At 39.1% G+C, this 23,491-nt stretch overlaps 2 protein-coding genes across 2 annotated transcripts; one reads left to right on the plus strand and one right to left on the minus strand.

Moving 5' to 3' along the window:
- Positions 1 to 80: 80 nt before the first annotated feature.
- LOC146490884 (cytochrome P450 2J6-like) lies at positions 81 to 6,732 on the plus strand. Its single transcript, XM_085152601.1, has 9 exons — positions 81 to 1,068; positions 1,367 to 1,532; positions 1,636 to 1,788; positions 1,861 to 2,021; positions 2,120 to 2,293; positions 2,389 to 2,530; positions 2,639 to 2,826; positions 4,363 to 4,504; positions 4,591 to 6,732. The coding sequence occupies exons 1-9, from the start codon at positions 871 to 873 to the stop codon at positions 4,764 to 4,766; spliced, it is 1,500 nt and encodes a 499-aa protein (XP_085008727.1). The 5' UTR covers positions 81 to 870; the 3' UTR covers positions 4,767 to 6,732.
- On the minus strand, positions 6,638 to 22,085 carry hook1 (hook microtubule-tethering protein 1). Its single transcript, XM_085152600.1, has 22 exons — positions 21,835 to 22,085; positions 18,847 to 18,932; positions 17,781 to 17,853; positions 16,237 to 16,287; positions 15,940 to 16,072; positions 15,637 to 15,704; positions 15,342 to 15,404; positions 14,655 to 14,738; positions 13,017 to 13,180; positions 12,797 to 12,937; positions 10,789 to 10,990; positions 10,510 to 10,620; positions 10,321 to 10,408; positions 10,169 to 10,235; positions 9,937 to 10,077; positions 9,713 to 9,800; positions 9,268 to 9,299; positions 9,077 to 9,159; positions 8,896 to 8,996; positions 8,717 to 8,818; positions 8,218 to 8,286; positions 6,638 to 8,126 (listed from the first exon to the last, which is right to left on the minus strand). The coding sequence occupies exons 1-22, from the start codon at positions 21,877 to 21,879 to the stop codon at positions 7,968 to 7,970; spliced, it is 2,151 nt and encodes a 716-aa protein (XP_085008726.1). The 5' UTR covers positions 21,880 to 22,085; the 3' UTR covers positions 6,638 to 7,967.
- Positions 22,086 to 23,491: the final 1,406 nt, after the last annotated feature.

Here is a 23,491-nt window from a genome sequence, read left to right on the forward strand (position 1 = left end):
CGGGAGCTGGAAGCATGTAAATATAATAATAACCACTGCAGCCAAGAAGAGAGCCTGACGAGCCCAGTTGTAAGTGAGCTATTAAGAGTCGACTGTACACCGTGTTCGTGTTTTCCTCCAAAAACAATAAGTTCCGTTGGAGCAGCCTTTCAACGCCTCTCTCTGTCTCTCGCAAGCAAAGTTGACCCAGACAACAAAGTAAAGCTAGTTTTCAGCTACGAGCCGACACAGAACCCACCGTATTAGCCAGAGGTCCCTTTACTACTGTTCGGAGCCACGGACCTTCAGTAACAGTAATAAATCACAGCAATAGTACATTCATGTAGTTGTAAACAGCATGATAATATATTAAGTAATCCAAAGTATTCAGAATACGTTACTCTCATTGAGTAACGTAACGGAATACGTTACAGAATACATTTTGGGGCATGTATTCTGTAATCTGTAATGGATTACATTTTAAAAGTAACCTTCCCAACACTGATAATCAAAGTGCTTTGTGAATGTGGTTGGTAGTAGAAAGCGCTTTAAATGCTCTGCTATACTTATGTATGTAAGCACCAGTACATTTAACTATTTGTGTTACTATTCAAGTTTTTTTTTCTCCCTTATATCAGTTTGCTGAAAACCGTTCACATATGTACGTAAAGATTTCACATCAACAATGTGAACATAAAACAACAATGTTTGTGCTACCTTTTAGTAGAATCTGTAATAATTGAGGCCTGACCCAGCATCAGACAAACTTTCACACACACACAGATCATTATATATACCCAAGCTGTGAGTCAGCAGTGTACCAGCCCATCTCTAAATAGGAAGGGATCCTGGAGCTGAGGTCCTGATCACTTAGTTTTACTCTGCTTCACAATGCAGCTGTGTGATTTGTTTCTTTGTCTTGATATAAAGGAGCAGCTGCTTATTATTTTTGCTGGCCTCCTTATGGTATATTTTCATTTTCGTAAGGATAAGGATCCACCGGGCTTTCCTCCAGGCCCTCCAGCTCTACCTATTTTAGGAAACATCTTCAACATTGATGCCAAACAGCCTCATATTTACCTAACCAAGGTAAGCTGACATCATTGTGGCATTTACACATTTCTTAAAAGTCCACTTGGGCAACCTCAGGATTTCCGCTGACACTGACGCTCTTTAGTTACACTTTTATCTGACGTAGAATAGTTTAAAGAGAACATTAATAATAAAGTTAACAAAATGTTCATATTTCACTCTGGAAAAATAATAAAACAATACCAAATACCTTGCAGATACTAAGTTATAGTGTTAACATCAGGTTGTGCTATGCATCTTATCAGAATCACATGCTAGACAACAGGCCACTTATTGTCTGCTGCTGCATCCACAGCTTGCTGATTCTTATGGGAATGTGTTCTGCATACGTCTGGGAAGGCACAAAACAGTGTTTGTGTCCGGGTGGAAGATGGTGAAGGAAGCTTTAGTAACACAAGCGGACAACTTTGTGGACCGGCCTTACAGCCCGATGGTGACCAGAATTTATTCAGGGAACTCAGGTGAATCACAAAAAGAATACACAAATGCAATACTTCTGCAACAAAGCAGTCAGGTCACCCTCTGAGCCACACCTCAGTAATTGTTGCTTTCTTTTCCTTTCAGCGGGTCTTTTCTTCAGTAATGGGAAGGTGTGGAGGAGACAGCGACGTTTTGCCATGACTACTTTACGCACCTTTGGTTTAGCTAAGGAGTCGACAGAGCAGAGTATTTGTGATGAAAGTCAACATCTGAAGGACGCGATGGAAAAGGAGAAAGGTCAAGAGACAGCAATGAGTGAAAGCAAAACACACACAGTGTACTGTGACTAAACGCATTTCCTGCCTTCAGGTGAGCCATTCGACCCAGTGCCGTTCTTAAACAATGCTGTCTCCAACATCATCTGCAAGATAGTGTTTGGGAGACGATTTGACTACAGTGACCACAACTTCCAGGTCATGCTGAGCAATCTGACTGAGATGGCCTATCTGGAAGGTTCCATATGGGCTCTAGTAAGACACAAATTGTGTCAGTGGAATTTTTTTCTTCCTGAAAATATTGAAAGGTAACCCACCACTGAATACATTTTTTCAATTTCCTCCCCTAACAGCTATATGATGCATTCCCAGGACTGATGAAACACCTGCCAGGGCCTCACAATCGCATCTTTAGCAGCTCCAAATCTTTGGTGGCATCTATCAGGGAAGAGATCGAGAAACACAAGTTAGATTTGAATCCCAACAACCCGAGAGATTACATTGACAGCTTCCTCATAAAGGAGAAAGTATGCTGTTTACGGTCAACCAAAATAATAATAACAGTAATTAAAAAAATCTGTTTATTAACTTGTATTTTTTGATACCTTGCTTTGCTCGCTAGCACAACAGAAACAGTCATTTGGGCTTTGAGGAAGAAAACCTGGGTCTGTGCTGTCTGGACTTGTTCCTGGCTGGCAGTGAAACCACTTCAAAGACTTTGCAGTGGGGACTCATCTATCTCATCATGAACCCTCAGATCCAGTGTAAGTTCAGAACAAAACTAGTTTTTAATACCATCCAGGTCAGAGATCAAAATAATTATATGACACAGATACCTGTTAATTAACAAGTTAATATAATTTGACTCCTAGGTAAAGTCCAGGAAGAGATAGACAGAGTGATCGGACAGACCCGTCAGCCCACCATGGCAGACAAACCCAACCTGCCTTACACTGATGCTGTCATCCACGAGATCCAGAGGATGGGAAACATCGTTCCACTCAATGGACTCAGGATGGCCGCCAAGGACACAATCCTGGGTGGTTACTTCATACCCAAGGTGCATCTGGTCTGCTCACAGAACACAGCAGCTTAAGCCCCCTACATAAGATTAAAAATTGCTTAGTTCAAGTTCATGCGTTGGTTTCATCCAGGTAAACCATCATGTTGGGAACCAAAAACACGGTTTGCATTTGCCCAAAATAATTTAGCTTTTTACAAAAATACTTTTCTATTTCCAAAATAGTAATAGACTGAGATTTCTATTTTTCCACTGGCCACACTGCAACTTAAAACTGACTGTTGCTTTCAAATGCATTGCAGATGCCAAAATGGGAAAACATTTTTTTCTGAAAGAGAGCAAGGTCGCTAATAATGATACATGCTAAATATATAGGCTATACCCAGTGTTGGGGAGTAACGGAATACATGTACCGCCGCTACGTATTTAAAATACAAAATATGAGTAACTGTATTCCGTTACAGGTACCGTTTAAAAAGGTGGTATTTAGAATACAGTTACTTTGTTGAAATAAATGGATTATATGCGGTACTTTCCTGTTTCATATTTTGGCGGGTCAGGACTGTTTGGGTTTTGTTTGACAGCCACGTTTTGTTGTTCCAGGTGGCAGCTTTACGGTTGCCATGGTTACAGGGTGACTCTCTCTCTCTGCGTGTTTCCTGGGTGAGAGAGGCCTTTTTGTTGTTGTTGTGCTAAGCTAATAGGCAGAATGCTACAGGTATAGCTCTAAAGAATGTAGCATCATAGGCAGTGTAGTCCGTGCTGCAGGGAGAATGGACTGCCATACCCGTTATGTGTCTGTGAGCGAGGGAGGGAGAAAAAGGAAAAGTTTGAGCTGTCATCGAGCTAAAACGGGAGCTGGAAGCATGTAAATATAATAATAACCACTGCAGCAAAGAAGAGAGCCTGACGAGCCCAGTTGTAAGTAAGCTATTAAGACTCGACTGTACACCGTGTTCGTGTTTTCCTCCAAAAACAATAAGTTCCGTTGGAGCAGCCTTTCAACGCCTCTCACTGTCTCTCGCTAGCAAGGTTGACCCAGACAACAAAGTATAGCTAGTTTTCAGCCCAACACAGAACCCACCTTATTAGCCAGAGGTCCCTTCACTACGGATCGGAGCCGCGGACCTTCAGTAACAGTAATAAATCACAGCAATAGTACATTCATGTAGTTGTAAACAGCATGATAATATATTAAGTAATCCAAAGTATTCAGAATACGTTACTCTCATTGAGTAACGTAACGGAATACGTTACAGAATACATTTTGGGGCATGTATTCTGTAATCTGTAATGGAATACATTTTAAAAGTAACCTTCCCAACACTGGCTATACCTTAACAAAACAGTATGTGTCGTTTCCCAGATTATAACCCCCTTAACAGTGTTAGCACTGAGCAAGTGTTTACTGTCAACAAGCCCTTGCATGAGATTTTAGGCAGGGTTCTTTGTCCTTTTTTCAAGATAAAATGGTCTTTTTTTTGTCTTATATTTGTTCTTACAAACATTGCCTAGCTGTATAAACCAGCACTTTGAATACTATCTTTGAATGTGACTGCTGTCGTCTATGTGCAGGGGACCTCTGTGATGCCTAACCTGACTTCAGTGCTGTTTGATAAGAATAAATGGGAGACTCCAGACACCTTTAATCCTGAACATTTCCTAGATTGCGAGGGCAAGTTTGTGAGGAGGGGAGCATTTTTACCTTTCTCTGCAGGTAATTTTAACATATGTTAAAATTACAAACTGTAATTATGATATTGGTTAGATGGGGTGATAACCAGAGTCACCTTCATTTCCCAGGAAGGCGTGCGTGTCTCGGTGAGGGGCTGGCAAGGATGGAACTCTTCCTGTTTTTTGTCAGTTTGTTTCAGAAGTTTATTTTTTCCACTCTGGATGGAGTCAAGCTGAGTACAGAAGGAGTCACCGGAGCCACTCGCACACCCTACCCTTTTAAGGTGTACGCTAAGCCGCGCTGAACCATCCCCGACAAATCAACAGAAAAAGCAAATATGAATATTGTTGTGTTGCTGTGAGATGGAGACGATGCCTTTTTCAAAATTATTATTATTATTTATCGTATACTGAGTTTTGACTACAGACTGTACATAAAAGATAGACCTCACACTGGTTAACAAAGTGCATTGTAAAGCCTTAAGCTGGCATCTTCACTATTTTTGTGACTCGAAGGTGATGTAATAAGCAAGAGGCAGCGCTAACTTTGAAACTGAAACTTTTCTTTAAAGGAGAATATGTCCAGCAGGGGGTAGCTCAAATCTGCTGCAACATTTTCTGATTGTTGCCATGGCTGTATGGAGGTGCTTCCATGATGTGCTGAGCAGACTTCTAGTGCTTTTAAGCACTGGAATACACCCTAATGTGTGTGCACACACACAGCTACATGCACGTGCCCGGTTGAACCACAGTATTTTTTTTGTAAGGCTATGTAAGATGGCACGTGTGCAGACATTAGTCAACTATGCTGCTTGTTGCTATACCTTTTATGTTTTCCACAAAAGTGCCAATAACTGTTTCCAAATGTTTTTTAGTCAGTGCTGGATGTGTGGAAGCTACAAACAAACTGATGTACTAGACTACAACTGCTGTTTTTTAATTACAGTTGTTTTGCTGTGGTGACTAATTCTATTTACATAAATAAAGGTTAGGATGAATTTGATATGCAGATTAGCTTTAAATGAGACGTTAAGCAGTTGTGTGTTACGTGACCATTAAGTGTGAGTTTTAAATTGCATTGTTGTTTAATTTGCTTGTGAAAATTATCAATCAAGTTTGATATTTATATTGTTATTGCACCAACATTTCCTTTAAGGTAAACAGGTTCATTGGAAGTATTTTTATTTTGTTTTTACTGTTTATTCAAAATATCCGAGGCCTACATTTCAGAGACATGTACAGTTATTACCCAAAAATCGAGGAGGTCATTTCAACAATCAGTTGAGATTCATTATTCACAATGAAAATGCTCCAGTACTTGTCCAAGTAGTTCAAAAACTACAATAATTCAAGTTTTAAAATGTATAATATAGTACATAAAAAACTAAAGTAAAAAAATAAAGCAACAAACTAAAAGCATTTCTGTTCACAGAGTTCTTAACTGATCTGAAAAGGAAAATTAGCAACCAATGCGGAAAATTATAAGTGTGATGCAAAGTCGTCTCTTGATTGCAGACATTGACCATGATGTGCCCTCACACATTATGTAATATCAACACCCAACTCAAAAATAGAGACTAACTCAAAAGTGCCATACAAACACCCTGGACTTCATTAATACTCCATGCTCCATCATCCATGCTCATTTCCCGGAAAAGGAGTCCTGCTGATGTTTACTTGTTTCTAATGGTCTAGAGCTGAGTACAGAGTAAAATGACTCAAACTACATGTACCGGAACACTCCCAGGTTTATGCCAAGGCTTGCTGAATTATACAATCTCGCCAAGAAATCTTCGATTTATCAAAGTGTAGCAAACAAAGAAGACTGTTGCAATTTCTTTGATATTAGCCTTTGGTTCGACTAGTGTTCAGGAAGACCTGAAAGTAGAAACTGAGGTGATAAATTCACAAACAACAGGCTTGAACAGTAAGTATTTGGGACCATTTTATCTGAGTGTATCTGAGCTACAGGTGAATGATCTAGCATCATCCACACACAACAGCAGGGTGAAAAATACAGTATGAAAATGCGAATTTGAATTATTCTGGAGCCTGAACTTTTGGCTCACAGCGATGATTTGCACACACCGACCACATCATCTGAAACCTCTGGTTTGTGTGGATAATGAGGACAGAGCTGTACACCCCTGAGTCATAAAAGAATACAATATACATGTTTAGAAAAACAAAATGCATTTATTCACAAGAAATCCAAAAGCATTAAAATTTGAACTGCTTACAACCCAGAAAGTTTATAACTACACTTTTTTTTTTTTTAAATCCATTTACTCAGTTCTCTGTGCTGTGCTACACTTGATACCACCTAGTTTTAGGAGTCACTGCTTTTTAACATCAGAAATCTATAATCTTCATTCACTCAAAAGAAAAATCAAAGCAATATTAGATACTCCTACACAAAATTATAATAGAATCCAATTATGTGTTGTGAAACTAGTGCAGTTTAACTAGAAGGTGTAACAACAGGCAGCCAGAAACCAACAACCTGAAAGACAAATTCTGCTCCTTTATAGTGCTGTTAACCTCTGCTGCCACTAAAGAGCCTGAATATATGTTCACGATACAACCTGATTAGAGTAAGAAAAAAAAAATTCAAGTTACAATTTGAAGGTACTATATAAATGTTCAACCTGATTCTGACATTTGGATCAAAGGCTGGTGTTAAAATCATGTTTACATTACAGTTGTACAAATTTAGAGACTACAGTCTTGGATAGTCACTGCTAAATATGATTCAAGAAGGCCCAGCAGTTGTTACTGTGATCACATCACTCCCTGGAAATCTAGAAAAATATTCCTGGATTTACTTTAAACGGTTTAGGATTTTCACAGCTTTACACGATGAGCTTTTTTCCGTTTTAGTAAAAATCTTTAAGTGGCTGAAGCATAAAAGCAGTTGGTGGCCAGCACCAGACACAGAATTGATTTTCCAAAGCTTCTTTGTGTTTTTCATCAGATGCTGCTGTTTGATGACCGTGTCACCATCACTGCATACTTTGACTGTTCAACTTGGACGTATTTCAACAATCATCTAAAGTTACACGTTCTCGGCTTTAGTGTTCATTAATATCACATTCGTTAAAACGAGTGGGCTCAAACTCTATATTAAATATTGTTAAGCAGTCAGTTATGTTTCTCTTAGTCCTGACAGGAGATAAATGAGCTGATTATAACAAGCATTCAGCTGCACAGCAAAGCAAAGACAGGGTAAATGTGTTCTAGTCTACTCTAGAGTTGGTGAATTGTGCACTGCTTGAGTTAACAGTAGGTTAACTTTCTATCCAGGTTCAATGTACAGTAGGAGAGCATAAATATCATCAGGTGGGTGACCTATTGGATGAGCCGATGCTCACTGATCCCAATCAGCATTTCATTGACCCCTCCCTGTCTTGAGAGCAGATGTGTTTAAGGTCACTTATGGGAGGGAGTGATGCTTATAGATTTTTCCTTAGCTGAATAAAGGGAGACATTTGGCTCTGTGACACAGTCTACTTGGAGGCAGTGGCAGGCACGCTGATTGAAAGTGCCCGGCGGGGGGCATTTGAGATTTGCCGTTGCTGTGTCAGAAAGGACTGACCGGGGGACAGCATGGAGGCAGTGCGGCCCCCGAGACGTGATTCGATGGCCAGCTTCTGAAAGTTCAGACTCTGAGTACAGAAAGAAAACACTGAGTAAAGAAGAGGCAGTAGGTAAATATGCAACTGACCATCTTGCAGGCAATGTACCATTTTACTTTACCTTGTTATACCACGCCGTGACAATCAGCTTTTCCTCATACTCTCTCAGCTTTGCCTGCTCACACTGACGCTATGACACAAATAACCAAATAATGTCAGTCCATTTAAACTAAACAATAAAATAAAATGAAATAAACAACCCTCCAACTTAAAACAAGCAGTAAGCAGTAATGTTTTCATATAGCAATCAAAAACTTTTCCACATCACTTCTTTCACACCAGAAAGACCCCCACAGGATAAATGAACCAATTTCAGATCTTTGCCCTAAAAGTGAGGCAACGGGAGGTAATCTTATTTACTGGTTTCGGAAATGCAAGAAGGGAAAACATTACTGGAACTTTATAATGGAAAAGCTAGAGACTGCCATATTCAAAAACCTGGAAATTTATGGCTTACATAATTCTTATACAGAGTTTCTTCTCTGCAAACTGACTCATTTAAGGGAAAAATGTAGTAAACATATAACTTCAGTTTGAACAAGATTAAAATGCAGATTTACTTCCAAGCTGAGAATTTGCTTGTCTCGGTCTGCAACCTGGTTCCTCAGAGCTTGGATCTCAGCAGTAGCAGGATTCAGCTTAGGGTCCAATGCTCGGATCACCTACAGTAGGAACAAAGGAAATGAAATACTAACACAGACAATACTCAAAGTAACGAAACATGAATAATATTACCCACACTGCGAGCTTTCTCCAAATACACCTTGTATCTCTCCTCCATGGCTCTCATGTCATCATCCTTCTTCTTAAGAGCAGCCATCAGCTCATCCACCTTCAGAGCTTTCAAATAAAATAGCAACACTTATAACTAAGCCATCACTTTGTGTCTAGTGTTGATGATGACGCAGCGTGCAACTTACAGGTTTGAGTGTTGTCAGGCTGAAGGTCCTCCAGCAGCTCTTTCTTCTTCATGATTTCATCCTGGGCCTCGTTCAGTTGGACCCTGAAGGGGAAGAAAAATGCTGCTTCTTTACCTCCCTCTACTGGAAAACATAGAAATTCATTTTGCACCCCTCAGTTATTTGTCAAAGCTCAGACCAGCTGCACTTACATGTGTGCATCAAGTTTCCGCTTCAGGTTTGACTGAAAATGAGAAAATAGAAGTACAAGATTAAATGTGGTAATGGAATTTCATTCTGGATGGCAAAAATAAATAAAAGGATTTCCCCTGATACACTCACTCTAAAGTTAAAACTAACAATCAAGGCATGATTGAAAGAACTGTGCTGGCACTTTAAGGTGTTTTCTGGAAAAGTTAATTTGGCCTTCCTGTTCTTGAATTTAACCAGAGGTTTGCATCTTGCTGTAAACCAGCTATGTGAATGCATACAAATGGCTGTAATTACAGTGCATACATCTTTCTTTACCAATATCAATCTACCTAACTTATATAAAGTGATTTTCTGTCGTAATACCCTGTCAGCATCAAATATACCAGGCTAACATTAACTCTGCATTTTCTCTGTACTAAGGCCAGCCCATTTGGGCAAACTTACATCATCAGGCTTGGATGCCTGGCTCTGCAAAGCCTTTTGAAGGTCCTCAACCTGCTGCTGCAGCTCACCGACCCGTTCTCGGCTCAATCTGAAGATTAACCAGAATGTAGAGGAATGAAAGGTTAACATCCAGATCAAATACATTTGATAAATGATGAAAATACATCAAACTAAATGTATGGAGAGAACAGCTTCCATCACATCTATCAGTGCTTGACAGAAACCTGTTTTCAGTGTCCAGTTCACTGCGAGTCTTGTGTGCTTCCTCCAGCTGGGCCTGCAGAGAAGCGATCTTCTCACGCTCATATTCTTCCTGCTGCACTCTCAACATCTTATTCTCATGCTGCAGCCGGATGAACTTTTCTCTGAACAATAACACACACATAAGTCACACACATCAGTTTGGTGGGAAAAGTAGAAATCTTATTAAGTGCAGCAACAGCAGTAAGATACTACCTGTACTCAACGGGCATCAACTCAGCAGCCAGGTTATCATGACTGGGGCTGCTAGAGGGAAGCATGCCTATATGAAATAAGCATGCAAACTTCAGATTACCATAGCAACACCACAATAACTAATGTCAGGTATGACCTTTCCTATAGGATACCTGCTTGGGAGAGTTGGTGCTGCTGAGCTTGAGTGCATCGAAGCTCCTCATTGATTTCCTTCAGAGAATCTCGCTCAATGATGATCCTCTTGTGGTGGTGAAGAAATTTTTTAACAATGTTAGTTAAAAGTTTTATCACAGCTAGAAAATTATTATTTTATTATTGCTAACAAAAAAATGCTGCTAAACCTCTTTTTCTTTCGTTGCAGTTTCATGTTTCTCCTCCAACTTCTTCATCTCAAACGCCAGGTTGTCTGCTCGCCTCGTCTCCTCAGACAACTTCCTGTGTAGCTCCTGGACCTAAATAAATGAAAATGTAATAATATAAATTCATCCACCACCAGACACATTATTGCTCATAAAATGCCAATAAATGTTATTATTACAAACAAATGATTATATTGTGAGATTTATAATTTGTGTGGATTTTGGATGAAAGTTCGAGCTGTGCTTTTGCATGTCATTTACCTGTCTCTTGTATGTCTCGAGCTGTGCACGGGCAGCGTTGGCCTTGCGCAGCTCTTCCTCCAGACTGACTGTGTTTTGCATGTAAGTCATGTTGTTTTCCTCCAACAGTTTCATCTGCCTCTTTAAATCACCCAGATTCTCCAGCTTGCGCTTGTACGTTTCCACCGAAGCCTCCAGCATCACCACCCGATCTGAGCAGTTCCTATACAGCACATGGGAAAACTGAAATGTACAGTACTGCAGCACATATCTCAATTTACTGTGCCTGGAATAAGCAACATTTTAATACAGATATTAGGATCACTGCATACTTTAAAACTGCCTCTTTAATTAGTTACATATTAAATAGGGCTGCACGATTAATCGTTAGAAAATCGCGATCTCGATTCATACTTATGTGCGATCTCATTTCCAAATGACAACAATTAATAAAAAGAAAAAGAAAAAAAAAAAAAAAAAGACTACGACGATTGTACCGCATTTTGATCCGGGACATAATCTGCATGAAAACAAGCGCTTACTCTTCCTGCTCAACAAATGACAAGGGCGGAGCCTTATACCACGTGATACAGAAGCTGTGCCGTGTGATGCTAAAATTGGCAGGGAAAAAACAACGGAGAACACGTCGGGGATGATGAGAAAGTGACAGGAGAAAATCCGTCCCGGTCAACCACCCAAACATCAATAACGGGAACCTTATACAGCGCTTCCCTATACCCGTCAAACTCCCACAGGCACAAAGAAATTACGGAGGCTATTACTTATCACCTGACCAAAGATATGGCTCCATCAACGCTGTGCAAAACGAGGGATTTAGGAAAATGATCAACACCCTAGACAAACGCTACGCAGTGCCGTCCAGCAACTATTTTTCTATTGTTGCACTACCTGCTCTATACACGCAGTGTCGAGCAACGGTGGAGACGGAATTTCAAGCAGTACAATATTTTGCGGCAACCACAAAACGTGAGACATTTGTTGTTTTTATGTTTATTTATTGTTTTTATGTTCAGTCTCAACTGTTACGAAGTTGATGTGCAGTTAATAAGTGCAATAAATATAATCGTGAGAGAATCGTGATCTCAATTCTAAGCCAAAAAATCGTGATTCTCATTTTATGCAAAATCGTGCAGCCCTAATATTAAATATTGTAAAACAGACATTTTCCTACACAAGAATATGAAGGACTGTAAAATATCGTCGCCACACATTTGAGTCTCCATTATAACCGTGAAAAAGAGCATCTTCAGAAATAACACTAAGGTAGAACGTTTTGATCTAAGGTAAGCACCTTTTGTGTTGAACTTAAAGGATCTCCCAGTGCTTGCGTGAGAGATCAAAGAGCTCTAGTTTCAAAAACCTGCTGATTATCTAGTCTCAGGACACTCTTACAAAAGAAATTCAAAATCTCATTGTTTCACTTCCTGTAACATTATCGATTAAGAATTAGTCATTTACTGGAATGAGATAATCTGTACTGGTGTTACACCGATTTCATGCCAGCAAAATGACACCCCTTATTGTCAAGGTCAGAAACTCAAACATCAGCCAGTTTCACTCTTTGAAGGGTGTGGCCTTACTGCCTCTACTAGTTTCGCAGCAGGAGGCAACAAAGTGGCTGCTTGTAAACTGTCCCTCGATTACTCCCTTTAGAGGTCACCACAAAGGATCATCTGTCTCCATCTGAGCGTATCCCTAGCATCATCTTCCTTCACACCAACCTTCTGTGTGTGTTCCGTCGCTACATCCATGAATCCTTTTTGTGGTCATCCACTTTTCCCTTCACCTAGCAACTCCATATTCAACATCGTTTTTTCATTGTAAGCACTAACCCTCCTCTACATATGTCCAAATAATCTCGGCTTTGCCGCGCTAACTATTTAAGTTATCCAACTGATGCAATCATTTCTAATCCTGAGTCTGAAATGCATTTTTATTTTACTGAATTATGATCTTACCTCTACACAATTTAATACTTTAATGAATCTGTTGTATTACAGACACAAACCTCAGCACATCCAGTTCATCTTTGAGAGCTCGCGATTCTTCTGCCAAGCTGGTGAGCTCATCGTTTCGGTGCTGAACTTCTATCAGCTGCTTCTCCAGCTCCTCGCAGTGGATCCGATAGTCATCCTTAGCAGCCTCCAGCCTAGAAAATGCATAACACATCATTGTTTTGTTTTCACCATAGGGAGGTTCATCAGCCATTTCAAGAGGAAAGGACAAACCTGAAGTTCTCCTCCTGCAGTGTTTCTAGCTGTTGCTGTAACTGACTGTGTTTTTTTCCCGACGGCGTGCTTGGATCATCAAATGTGTCCAGCTGATTAGCTCGGTCTGTTAGGACGTCATTCTCAGCCAATAAGCTGTTCCGTTCCTCCTGAAGAACAGCCACCTGTGCAGGGAAAAAGTAAGGTGAGCGAGCCATTCCCACAAGTAGTTTTAAAGTTGAACTGGTTTCATCGGGGGGAAAAATATGACATTAAATATCTTCATTTATTTCATGCAAAGTAAAATGTCACAACATCATCGCATCAAAAAATACACCACTGCCATGAGAATTTACTTTCCCAGCTGTTAAAGCAAACAGTGCAGTTAATCCATGCTGAAAGCAGAGCACAGACAAAGTGCACTTTAAGCAAACATGTTAATGCATGGTTAGTTTTCATTCTCACTCACCAGTACCTCAAAGCTGGTTGCCAGTTTATGAAACACTAGTTTGAGAATAACATCACTGTTTAAATTCCTATCCCATAATGTCCTTACAACTTGTCTACAACTAAAGTTGACATATATGTTCACTATTATTCTTATTATTATGAATACCAATCAGGCACATGACTAAAAATCACAGGTCAAACACAGAACAATTTCAGTGATCTCGTTATAGTGCAGAGTTCTGCTAGTAGACCTTTGATTCTGACCTTCATGTGCATGTTTCTTTGACTGATGCAACCTTTCGGCAGGATGCTGCAGACTATACACCCATGGCAACAGGCGTCCTCGATGACAACAGCATTTCCAAACGCATGGGTAAATGATAAGGAGCCTTCTACCAATGTAAGATGTCAAAACCTCTTACTGTGCGTGTAAAATATTTACAAAATGCACTTTCAATTTATCTACTACCACCAAACAAAACCATGTAAAATAAAATTATTTAGTAACTCTGTATGGCCTGTTGTAGGCTAACTTAAAGCCATTTATTTTGATAGTTTGAATCTTTAAAACAACACCTAATTAGTAACACAGCACATCAGTACAAAAGACCCATATACATTACAAAATAATGTAATGCTGCTTTTCTCAAAAGGTTAATTACTAGAAAAACAGTAAAAATTATTCAATAAGTATTGCGTGCCCTGTGTCAAACAGAATCCCAACTGAACTGTCTGTTAGCAGAGTTAGAGTACAAATATTTAAGCAGCTCGTTTAGTTGAGTTTAGTTGCGCGGGACAGACAACCATGTTATACTTACCTCGCTACGATCGGAGAAGAGCAAGACTGGAAACAGAACAAATCAATTTGTCGAGAGTCCAGTTGAACAGTTGATCAGTCCCTATGCTAAAATTAGTCTGCCTGTTCAGTGATGAATGAGGCCTTGTAGCAGTGGCAGAGCATGGGCTGAATGCCACGGTAGGACAAGCTGAGCCCAGACTCTAAGCTCATGGTCATTCTGCCACAGCAGCTCCACACAATGGAGCAAAGCATTACACAATTCCTGTTTATACTGTACATAGACATGTATGTGTGGAGACATAGAGACCTGAATATCAGCAAAGTAAGGCAAAAGAGCGCTAGTCAATCAGATTCAAGAAGATTTCTCAATAGAAATTCACCTTGGCTGTGTGTAACAGGTCTGCACTCACCTGTACGTCCAGCTCTTGACATCGCTGGGTTAGTGCTTCCTTCTCTGTCTGACGTTCAGCGAGGTCCTCAAGAGCTTTTTTCAGCTGGACACATGAGGATTTAGAAGTTAAATTATTGAAGAGAGACACTGATGTGATTCTCACATGGATCAGAAAAAGCAAATATTAAATGGCTAGGTTTTTCTTAAAAAAAAAAAAAAGAAAAGAAAGCTAAGTTCAAGAACTAAGCATAAAATACATTACTCATAAAATCAATACAAAACCATCAATGTTCCCCGATTCATTTTCCCATTGAAGATGCAGATCTTCAGCGCTACATGTGCAGTTCATGTCAGTACTTGAGCTGTGGTAGTCTCTGCACAGTGACAATGTTCTTCCTCAAACACATCAACCTCACCAAACGCTGAGGTTGCAAGCGGCTCTAAAGGAACATTTTAACTGCAAAGAAATAGAGTAGCGGCTGTCACTCAGGTGGCAGATCAGGTCGTCTACCAATCGGAAGGTAGGTGTCTCAAGCCTAATCTTTTCCGGTCCACATGTCACAGTATTCTTGAGCAAGATACTAAACCCCCAATTTGCCCCCTGAGGCATTCATATCCACCATATTGCACCAAATGGGCATTACAAATGCATTTAACAACACACTTTCTTTCAGAATGAGTGGGATATAATAATAATAATACTAACCTGCTGTTCCAAGTCCCCAGACAGCTCTGCTCCAAATGGGGTCTTGGTCTCTTTACTCATGAGCTGAAGAGGAAAATGGAGCAGAGTTCATTACATACACTAACTGAAAAAGCTGAAAAGCCTCAACCTATTTCAGCATATGCAAGCAAATACTCGAACCTCCTTCATACACTATTGCTGCTGCTGAAACGGTTACTGTTATTTAAAATGGCAGAACTGCTCAGCAAAGCTGTTTCTGAGTATCCTATACGGCTAATTTGTCAGAGCAAGTAATGTTGTATTAAAACAGGCTGACCTCCTGGATGGCTGTCATGACAACATGCTGCACAGACTCTTCCAAGGTCATGATGATCTGAATGTATTCTGGTGATATAATGAGGGAGATTAAATCATACAAACGTACACACCATTGCAATATTTTGTCAAACTACCAAATGCAGCACCTGTCCTCACTGGTTTCTAATCTCATAGACTCCGTCTTTGTAAGTGACATGTTACAACATTTTTTTTTTTTTTTTTTACATTTTGCTCCTGAAAAATGGATTTAATTGCTTACATGAGTGTAGAGATTATGTGTAACACACAAGCAGCAACATACCCTGTTTGCGCTCACATCTGACTGCACAGCCCAGTATAAGCTGCAGAAGTCTCCCCAGTTCAGTGTGGTCTGAATGCTCTGCCACCAGTGACACATCTGGCAAGGGAAAATCTGAAATTTCCTGGGATAAGACCTGAAGGTGCACAGAAAATAAAAGCTGCGCATTAACTTTTCACTAAAGCTTTTCTCTAAGATGTAGAAAAGCCGTAAACAACTGTTTATAGGTTTTCAGATTCTGTAGTCGTCTCTACCAATGACTTAACATCTCTGCATAAACAAGGATTACATACTTCATACCTCATTATAATAGTCAACCACCATCTGAAGTATCTTTTTCAGGTTGTTCATCTGAGGAAAGATATAAAATATTCTCATATTTGTTTTATATCGATCAAAATGAACAAACAACAATGGAAAACAATACACGTTCATGCAGACCAAAGAAAAGAGAGAAACTTTTCAATCACACATTTGAAAATGTCCTTTTTCATGGCAGATATTTTGAGTTGCATAGTAGATTAAGTTAATGTTAATGATAACGCTTAAAACCAAATTAGGTATTTTAATTGCTCATCATCAAATTTCTGCTCAGCCACCTCTGATTTGCCTGAAAATCTTATGGTTTAAAATCTAAAATTATATAGCAATTGCAGTCAACCTTCAGGTCATGTATCAAATACTTGTAGATAATTATCTATAAATATCATTTTATTTTTTTAAAAGGCCTGTCCATCTACTGTAAAGCCTTATTTTTGCACATTGAAATCTGAGGCAATTTTTGAACTTGAATATATCTCAAAAACTATTTTGAGCCTAAAAAATCCATAAATTTTCACTGGCCGCTCTATAAAAATGAATGAGTAATTTGAGACACATTAATAAAAAATGTTTGCATATTTGCCAGTTAAAATATGAAAAAAGGAAACATTTCTGTAAAGTCCCATATTTTATGACACGACAATTAAAAAAAAGGCACATTGCAGAAGATAATTTCTGAAGAGTATAGAGTTGTATTTAACAATAATGCAAAAAAAATGAATAAAACAAGTAGAATACTGATCAAGAAAATGACAAGAATTTTTATTTTTGGACCATAACATTTTAAAAGAAATCTGAAATGTTCAGGCAAAAGATTTGAGATGAATGACCCACATGTAAATAAGACTTCTATTATATGCACAATAAAGCAACGATCCCCAAACCCCAGGCCACGGACCGGTACCGGGCCACGAGAGTTGAGGCTCGGGTGTAAAATTCATGGTTTTCAGGATCTTTATAGTTTTTATCATTAACTCTGTTTCCCTGGGTCTTTTCCCATGTGTTATGAATAAATCTTCTTTTGTTGGTACCGGTGCTGGTTTTATTTTGTTGTATTTATCCGAGACACCTTAAAGGCCGGTCTGTGAAAATTTTCGGACATAAACTGGTCCGTGGTGCAAAAAAGGTTGGGGACCGCTGCAATAAAGGATGCATTTATGAAAAAAAGCATTCAAGGGAGAAGACAAGGCAGCAGCAGGGAAAGGATCACAACCAAATCAATGTAGAGAAAATGGCTTCTTTTTTTTTCCATCCTTACACTTTACAGCTGACATATTTGGACAAACATACATGCACACTTTCACCAGAAGAGTCAGAGCGCAGAGTCAGAGTGCACGCTTAAGCAGAGCCCCTGGAGCAGCTTGGAGATCAGTGTCAAGGACAGTTTGGCAGGTGTGGAGCAAACAAAGGATTTAGCACACAAAGGGTTCAGCAAATTAGAAAAAAATTAAAAATTAAAAAAAACAAAAAAACAAAGTGAACAAAAGCAAACATGGGGCATGCCGCATGGTAGTACTTTGTACCTTTAATCTCCAGTTGTCTTCAACATCCGTTTTGATACGACTGAGCCATCCATCAGTGAACCATGCAGGGTCTCTGAAGCACAGAGATGATAAGACTTAATCTACACAAGAGTCCTTGTTTAGTAGTGTACAGTTCACATTCTTTGTTAGATATCCATGTTATGTGCATGAAATTTCTGAAATAAATGCTACAACCTTTTCTACTCAAGCTGTTTAATTTCTACAACTGCCAGCATTAGATGAGATACAACAGGCAAGTTCTTTTATTCAGCCGTGGGTTATACATGGGGAAGAGCCAGATAGAATTTAATTAGGTGAGAATGGGTTTCCATAGAAGAGACACTTTTGACTTTTAGAACAACAAAAGTGGCAAAATTGTTTCTGTAATAGGAGAAAATGTTTGAATTCTAAACTAACCCACTGATTGTGGATTATACGAGTAAGATATTATCTTATTGGAAATATCTGACATGTGATAGGTGAGAGCATGCAAACTCCATTCTCGCTCTCAGAAATATCACACAAAGCTATAACTGTGCAATTAACTGAAATTGATATTCACTTACAATTAAAACCTCCAACAAGTGTTTGAAATGGTGCTTTCACTTTGCCTTTCCTTTACAGTGGGGCACTTTCTCTGTTCTCTTTGTTAAACTAAAACGTTTAACAAATGGACTTCATTTTAAGTTAATTTTTTGTGATAAATAATCCTCATCATAATTGTGATTAAGATTGTTGCCATAATTAAGCAGCTCTACTTTGTACCCAAAATGTTCTTGCGGTGAGGGGTCATTGTCAATGACTACAATGTGGTGCTGGCCAGAAATGTAATAAGATAAGATCAGTAGTTTTCTTTTTGTTTGTGTGCACTTTAAAGCATAAGTACCCTTTCTCTCTATAGTAGAGGAACTAATGAGGGCATGAGAGCAAAAAACAAAATGCAAGCACATTATCCCAACTGTTCCAGCAGTGCACGTTTGACCTAATGTGGAGCAGGCAGGAGTGTGACATGAATTACTCAAGCTTAACGAAACTGGCTGGAAATAAATAAAGCATGTGCTCTCACATCTGATGCAGAGCCTGTGACATTGCTGCTCCAGTGGTCAGCTCCTCCACTGTTTGGCAGGGTGCAGGAGTGTTGAAAGTTTGCAGCTGAGAGGCAAAAAACAAAATAATATTATGATGACTGATAAACCAAGGGAATAATATAGTAGTGCACCAGCAAATATATTTTAAAGACTTTAACTACAACATTACAAAGATTCTGAGATGCCATACAGTGCTGTGAAGTATTTGCCCCCTTTCTATTTTTTTACTTCTTTGCATATTTGCAAAGAAGATTTTACCTGTTTTAGATCAAATAAATATTATTATAGAAAGAACCCTTTAAATGATAATTAAAAAAAAATAAAAATAACGGAACAAAACGATTTAAACATACCTGGACATACCTGAAAAGTAATTGCCCCTTAAATCTAATAACTCGTTGCACCACCCTTAGCAGCAAGAACTGCAAGTGTTTGTGTTAAGTGACAATGAGTGTCTCAGGTTGCTGTGCAGCAGTGATTCTTAAAGTGTGGGCCAGGGCCCCCTGGTGGGCCACAGTAATAACAGAAATTCAATGTGAAATTACTCACAAGTATGTACAGTAACATGTTTATATAAATGTATTTATTTATATAAAAAGGTGATTTAAAACTGGTAACAGAACATTACTCTGACCTAAATTTACTATTATTGAAGTTTGTGCTGCAGTGGCAAGTGGGTCAAACGTTGGCCGTTATACTTTGCATATGACTGGGTAGCATTAGCAATTTATAGCCACTTATTTATTTTATTTTTTTTTATAAATTTTCGTGGAAATTGAGCACTATTTCATATTTTGTAAAGAGTACAGATTTAATTATGGCAGGCCCCTCTGGAGTCTTTCATTTTTAAATGGGCCTCAGCGCTCTTAACTTTGGGAACAACTGCTGTGGAGGAATTTTGGCCAACTGTTCTTTGCAGAATTGTTTGAATTCAGCCACAAACTAATTGTCGGAGCAGAATTTATGTCACCATCAAGTTGTCCAGGTCCTGAAACAACAAAGCAACCATCACACTACCACCACCACCACCACGTTTGACTGTCGACATGATGTACTGTTTTTGAAATGGTATGATAGTTTCATGCAAGATGTAATGGGATGCAAACATTTGAAAAGGTTCAATGTGTCTTGTCACTCCACAGTATATTTCTTCAAAAGTCTTGGACATGTGAGACAAGCCTTTGTTTCCTTTTTGGTCAGCAGTGGATTTCTCCTTGGAACCATGGATGGCATTTTTGCTCAATTTCTTTCTTAATTGCAAAGATCAGCCTTGACTGATGCAAGGGAAACGTGCAGTCTTCAAGGTTCCTGGTTCTTTTGTGACCTTCATGATGAGTCATTGATGGATTATTGATGATAATTTCAGTAGGCTTACCACTGTTCACTACTGTTCCAAGTTGTCTCCATTTGTGGATAATGGGTCTCACTGTGGTTCGCTGCTACCTCTTGAGACTTTTTAGCCCGTTTCACCTTGTCAGACAGGTTCCATCTAAGTGCTTTTGTGATTTAATAGTGAAATTAAACTCAGGCTTCCAAAAAAAATTTGGTTAATCACAGTTAATTATGATTTAAAAGGAGGGGGAGGGGCAATTTATTTTTCAACATCAATAAGCCAAGTAGGTTTGAAAACTTTTTTCCCTTAACAAATGAAATCATCATTTAAAACTGCACCTTTTTTTTTTTACTGGGCTTATCATTGTCTAATATTAAAATGTGATGATCTCAACATCATGGGACAAAAAAAAACAAACAACCTAAAAAAATTTAAAAAAAAGAAATCAGAAGGGTGGCAAATAGTTTTCACTGCACTGTAGTTTCAAAACCCCTATAGAGAATAAGGAAAGATGAGAGGACAGAATAAGACACATCATCACTTAGCACTGTTTCATTTGTGTTCTTCTTTAGTCTTGTTTGTCTCATTTATAGCAGTGTTTTTTACTTTTCTACATTTGCAAAATGTTTCCAAAGTCAAACCACTGAGTTAAAAAACAACAACAACTCAATATTGACTAAAACAATTCCAATTATCACGTTTCCCATAATCGAGCAGCACTAGGACAGAAGAAATGATAAATTGGCCAATGTTTAGGGCAGGATGTACAGGGACACACAGGACAACAGTGGCAAAGAAACCACCGCAGACCCAAGTAAAGACAAAGGCTTTCTTGCTTACATGATGATGTAAATAATTCAAGCGGTGTACGGTTAATTCTCCCAGTCTAATATCAATATCCTTCCGCAAGAACAGTGCAGCTATAGCCACGATAAAATTTAAAGACCACCAAGCACGGTTTTGAAGAGTTTATAGGAAGTTTTACTCCCTTCATGGGACACCTTTACACATTTTCTTGTTTTTTGGCATTGGGTAAGTTGACCCGTTACTTAGTGACACTGCTGTTCAAAGTTACGGGTTCAACAAAGTGGCTTACTGACAGACACAGCAATCGTGGATCCTGGACGAGATCTCATTAACTCAGCGCTTATCCTATTACTAACCACAAGACAGGCAGCAAAACTGTTTGTTCTCTGTGAGCGCAAAGTGCCTTATTACTTGCTGCTGTTTGCTACATTTAAGCAGTTACATAACATTAGCAAAAATCCAAACAGCGACATTCCGTAAATACCCCCCTGGTTAATTGGATTAGCGGCCCGAGTCTTGCCAAGCCACATAAACGAGAGGATTTTTATCTTTGCACCTGCTAGGTGTTAACTTTACATTCAGCAGACTGCAGGACCCCCCGCCCCCAGCTACATTTCCTACCTATGGGGTCACAGAAACGAACAACAGCTGCACAAGAAGCTAATCTCTCTAATAACGACCTTATTCTGCCATTACACCGTCCGAACAAATCGTCAGATTTCCTTCATTTTCTCTCTAGTTTCTTTCGTTGACACCCCCACCAGCTACGAACAGGTGACTTAAATCCCTTCCGCGGTTTCGGCGACACATTCACAAATAGACTCACCCATATTATGAGGCTTTCGACCAGCTCCGTCTTGTTTTCGTCCATTTGTTGCCTTTTAGCTTAAAGCTAAAATATTTATTCCTCCACCTGTCGGCAAAGCTCTTCCGCTCTGTCCCACAGCATTTGACCTCACCTGCTGCCAAAGGTGGCTATCTAACGTCAGATACGTATTTTGAAGACGAGTGAAGACCTGTCTGAATTAAGTTTGCGTAAGATGTACGCGAATAGCGTAGCTTCTTCTTCTTGCTTACAGGTTGGGTTGTTGCGAAGTGAGAGGGTATCTAAGCAGAAACCAATCGGTATTAAGATCGGGGATGATTGACGGCTGTGACTCCACACTCTGGCCAATCAGACAGCTTGATTTGAAATTCGTGTACGCCTCAATTATCTGCACAAAATAAACACTTTTTTTTGTCCGCTCAGTTGTTTTCTTTGCCCACCGATATTAGGGAACAGGAAAACAAAAAGGTATTAGAAGAAAATGGAGCGTGGCTAATTTAGTATTATTTATTGCGTTCTATAAAGGTTACAGTATCCATTTCCCCCAAATGAGGTCGTCATTTCACCTGCAGTTAAGTAGTAAAAACCCTGCTCGAGGCTACAGCATCATGACTAAAGTCTTTATACACTAATATGATAACTTAAGGAGAAACCAGACAGTATCGAATTCCCAAAAAATACAATCAGTTTTGCAGGCAAAGGTAAATATTTCAAACTATTTGCTGCTTGAAACAAGTCAAACTGCAGTTTATATCATGTTTGGCTTCTCTGCTTTAAAATATTTTATTATCACACCCAACAAATTAAAAACCCTGCACAGAAATTTTCTTAGGCAGAGCTTTAAGATAAATACTGTTGGAATGATAATCCCTTGGACACGTTTTATTGGCTACACAACTATTTTCTGTAATCTGCACTGTTCCCAAAGAGCCACTAAAACCCTGGTAGCATGTCAGCTACTCTCTGCGAGTAAATCATTTCCCATGAAGGCAATAAATTTCTCAAGTTACCCATTTATTTTATGCCTCACATGAGGTTGTGTCTAGTTGATATGAAATCTTCTCTGTGTCACATGCTTTCCCAAGCAACACCATGGAAAATTACAAACAAATCTTAAAGAGCACCTATTATAAGGGGATTGTTACATCGCTCAGCAAGCATCCTAATCCTCACAAATCAAAGCTAAAATTTGACACACTCATAAAATAGTACGTGCTTGAACTGACTCTGGACTTTACCCATTAAACTCTCTTTGGATGAGGACCTCATTTATCTCCTGATTTCTGCCACTCAGACCTTGACCCTCTAGTGGCTATTTTTAGAGGATTTGATCCACATGAACTTCCCTTTTTTAGCTTCTAAGGTATGGTGAAGTGCCAGGGCAAATATTTGACAAGATATTTCTGCAATAGCTGCCTTGGAAAAGTACGTGATGGCTGTCACAACATTTGGCACTACCAGAGAGGTTGCTTTGACACAAATATTTGCCACAATAAGTCAATGCTATGTTCATGTAGTACTCTGTTTTTAATGGCTTTACTATCCACCAATTTGGACATTTCTTGCTTTCACATTGCAACTTGGATTTGGATCAAAGGATCAGTTGAAGTACCCTTAGTGTAGTAATATAAAAAAGCATTGCATGGACAAGGTTTTG

Source organism: Neolamprologus multifasciatus, chromosome 23, assembly GCF_963576455.1.
Source record: "Neolamprologus multifasciatus chromosome 23, fNeoMul1.2, whole genome shotgun sequence".
In the NCBI taxonomy this organism is placed as follows: Eukaryota; Metazoa; Chordata; class Actinopteri; order Cichliformes; family Cichlidae; genus Neolamprologus; species Neolamprologus multifasciatus.

Coding starts and splice junctions, on each gene's coding strand:
- LOC146490884 (XM_085152601.1), top strand. CDS start 871: ATGCAGCTGTGTGATTTGTTTCTTTGTCTTGATATAAAGGAGCAGCTG. Junction 1,533..1,635: donor AATTTATTCAGGGAACTCAG/GTGAATCACAAA, acceptor TTTTCCTTTCAG/CGGGTCTTTTCTTCAGTAAT. Junction 2,022..2,119: donor AAGGTTCCATATGGGCTCTA/GTAAGACACAAA, acceptor CTCCCCTAACAG/CTATATGATGCATTCCCAGG.
- hook1 (XM_085152600.1), bottom strand. CDS start 21,879: ATGGACGAAAACAAGACGGAGCTGGTCGAAAGCCTCATAATATGG. Junction 9,801..9,936: donor GAACTGGACACTGAAAACAG/GTTTCTGTCAAG, acceptor GTTAATCTTCAG/ATTGAGCCGAGAACGGGTCG. Junction 8,819..8,895: donor ATTTGGAGAAAGCTCGCAGT/GTGGGTAATATT, acceptor TTCCTACTGTAG/GTGATCCGAGCATTGGACCC.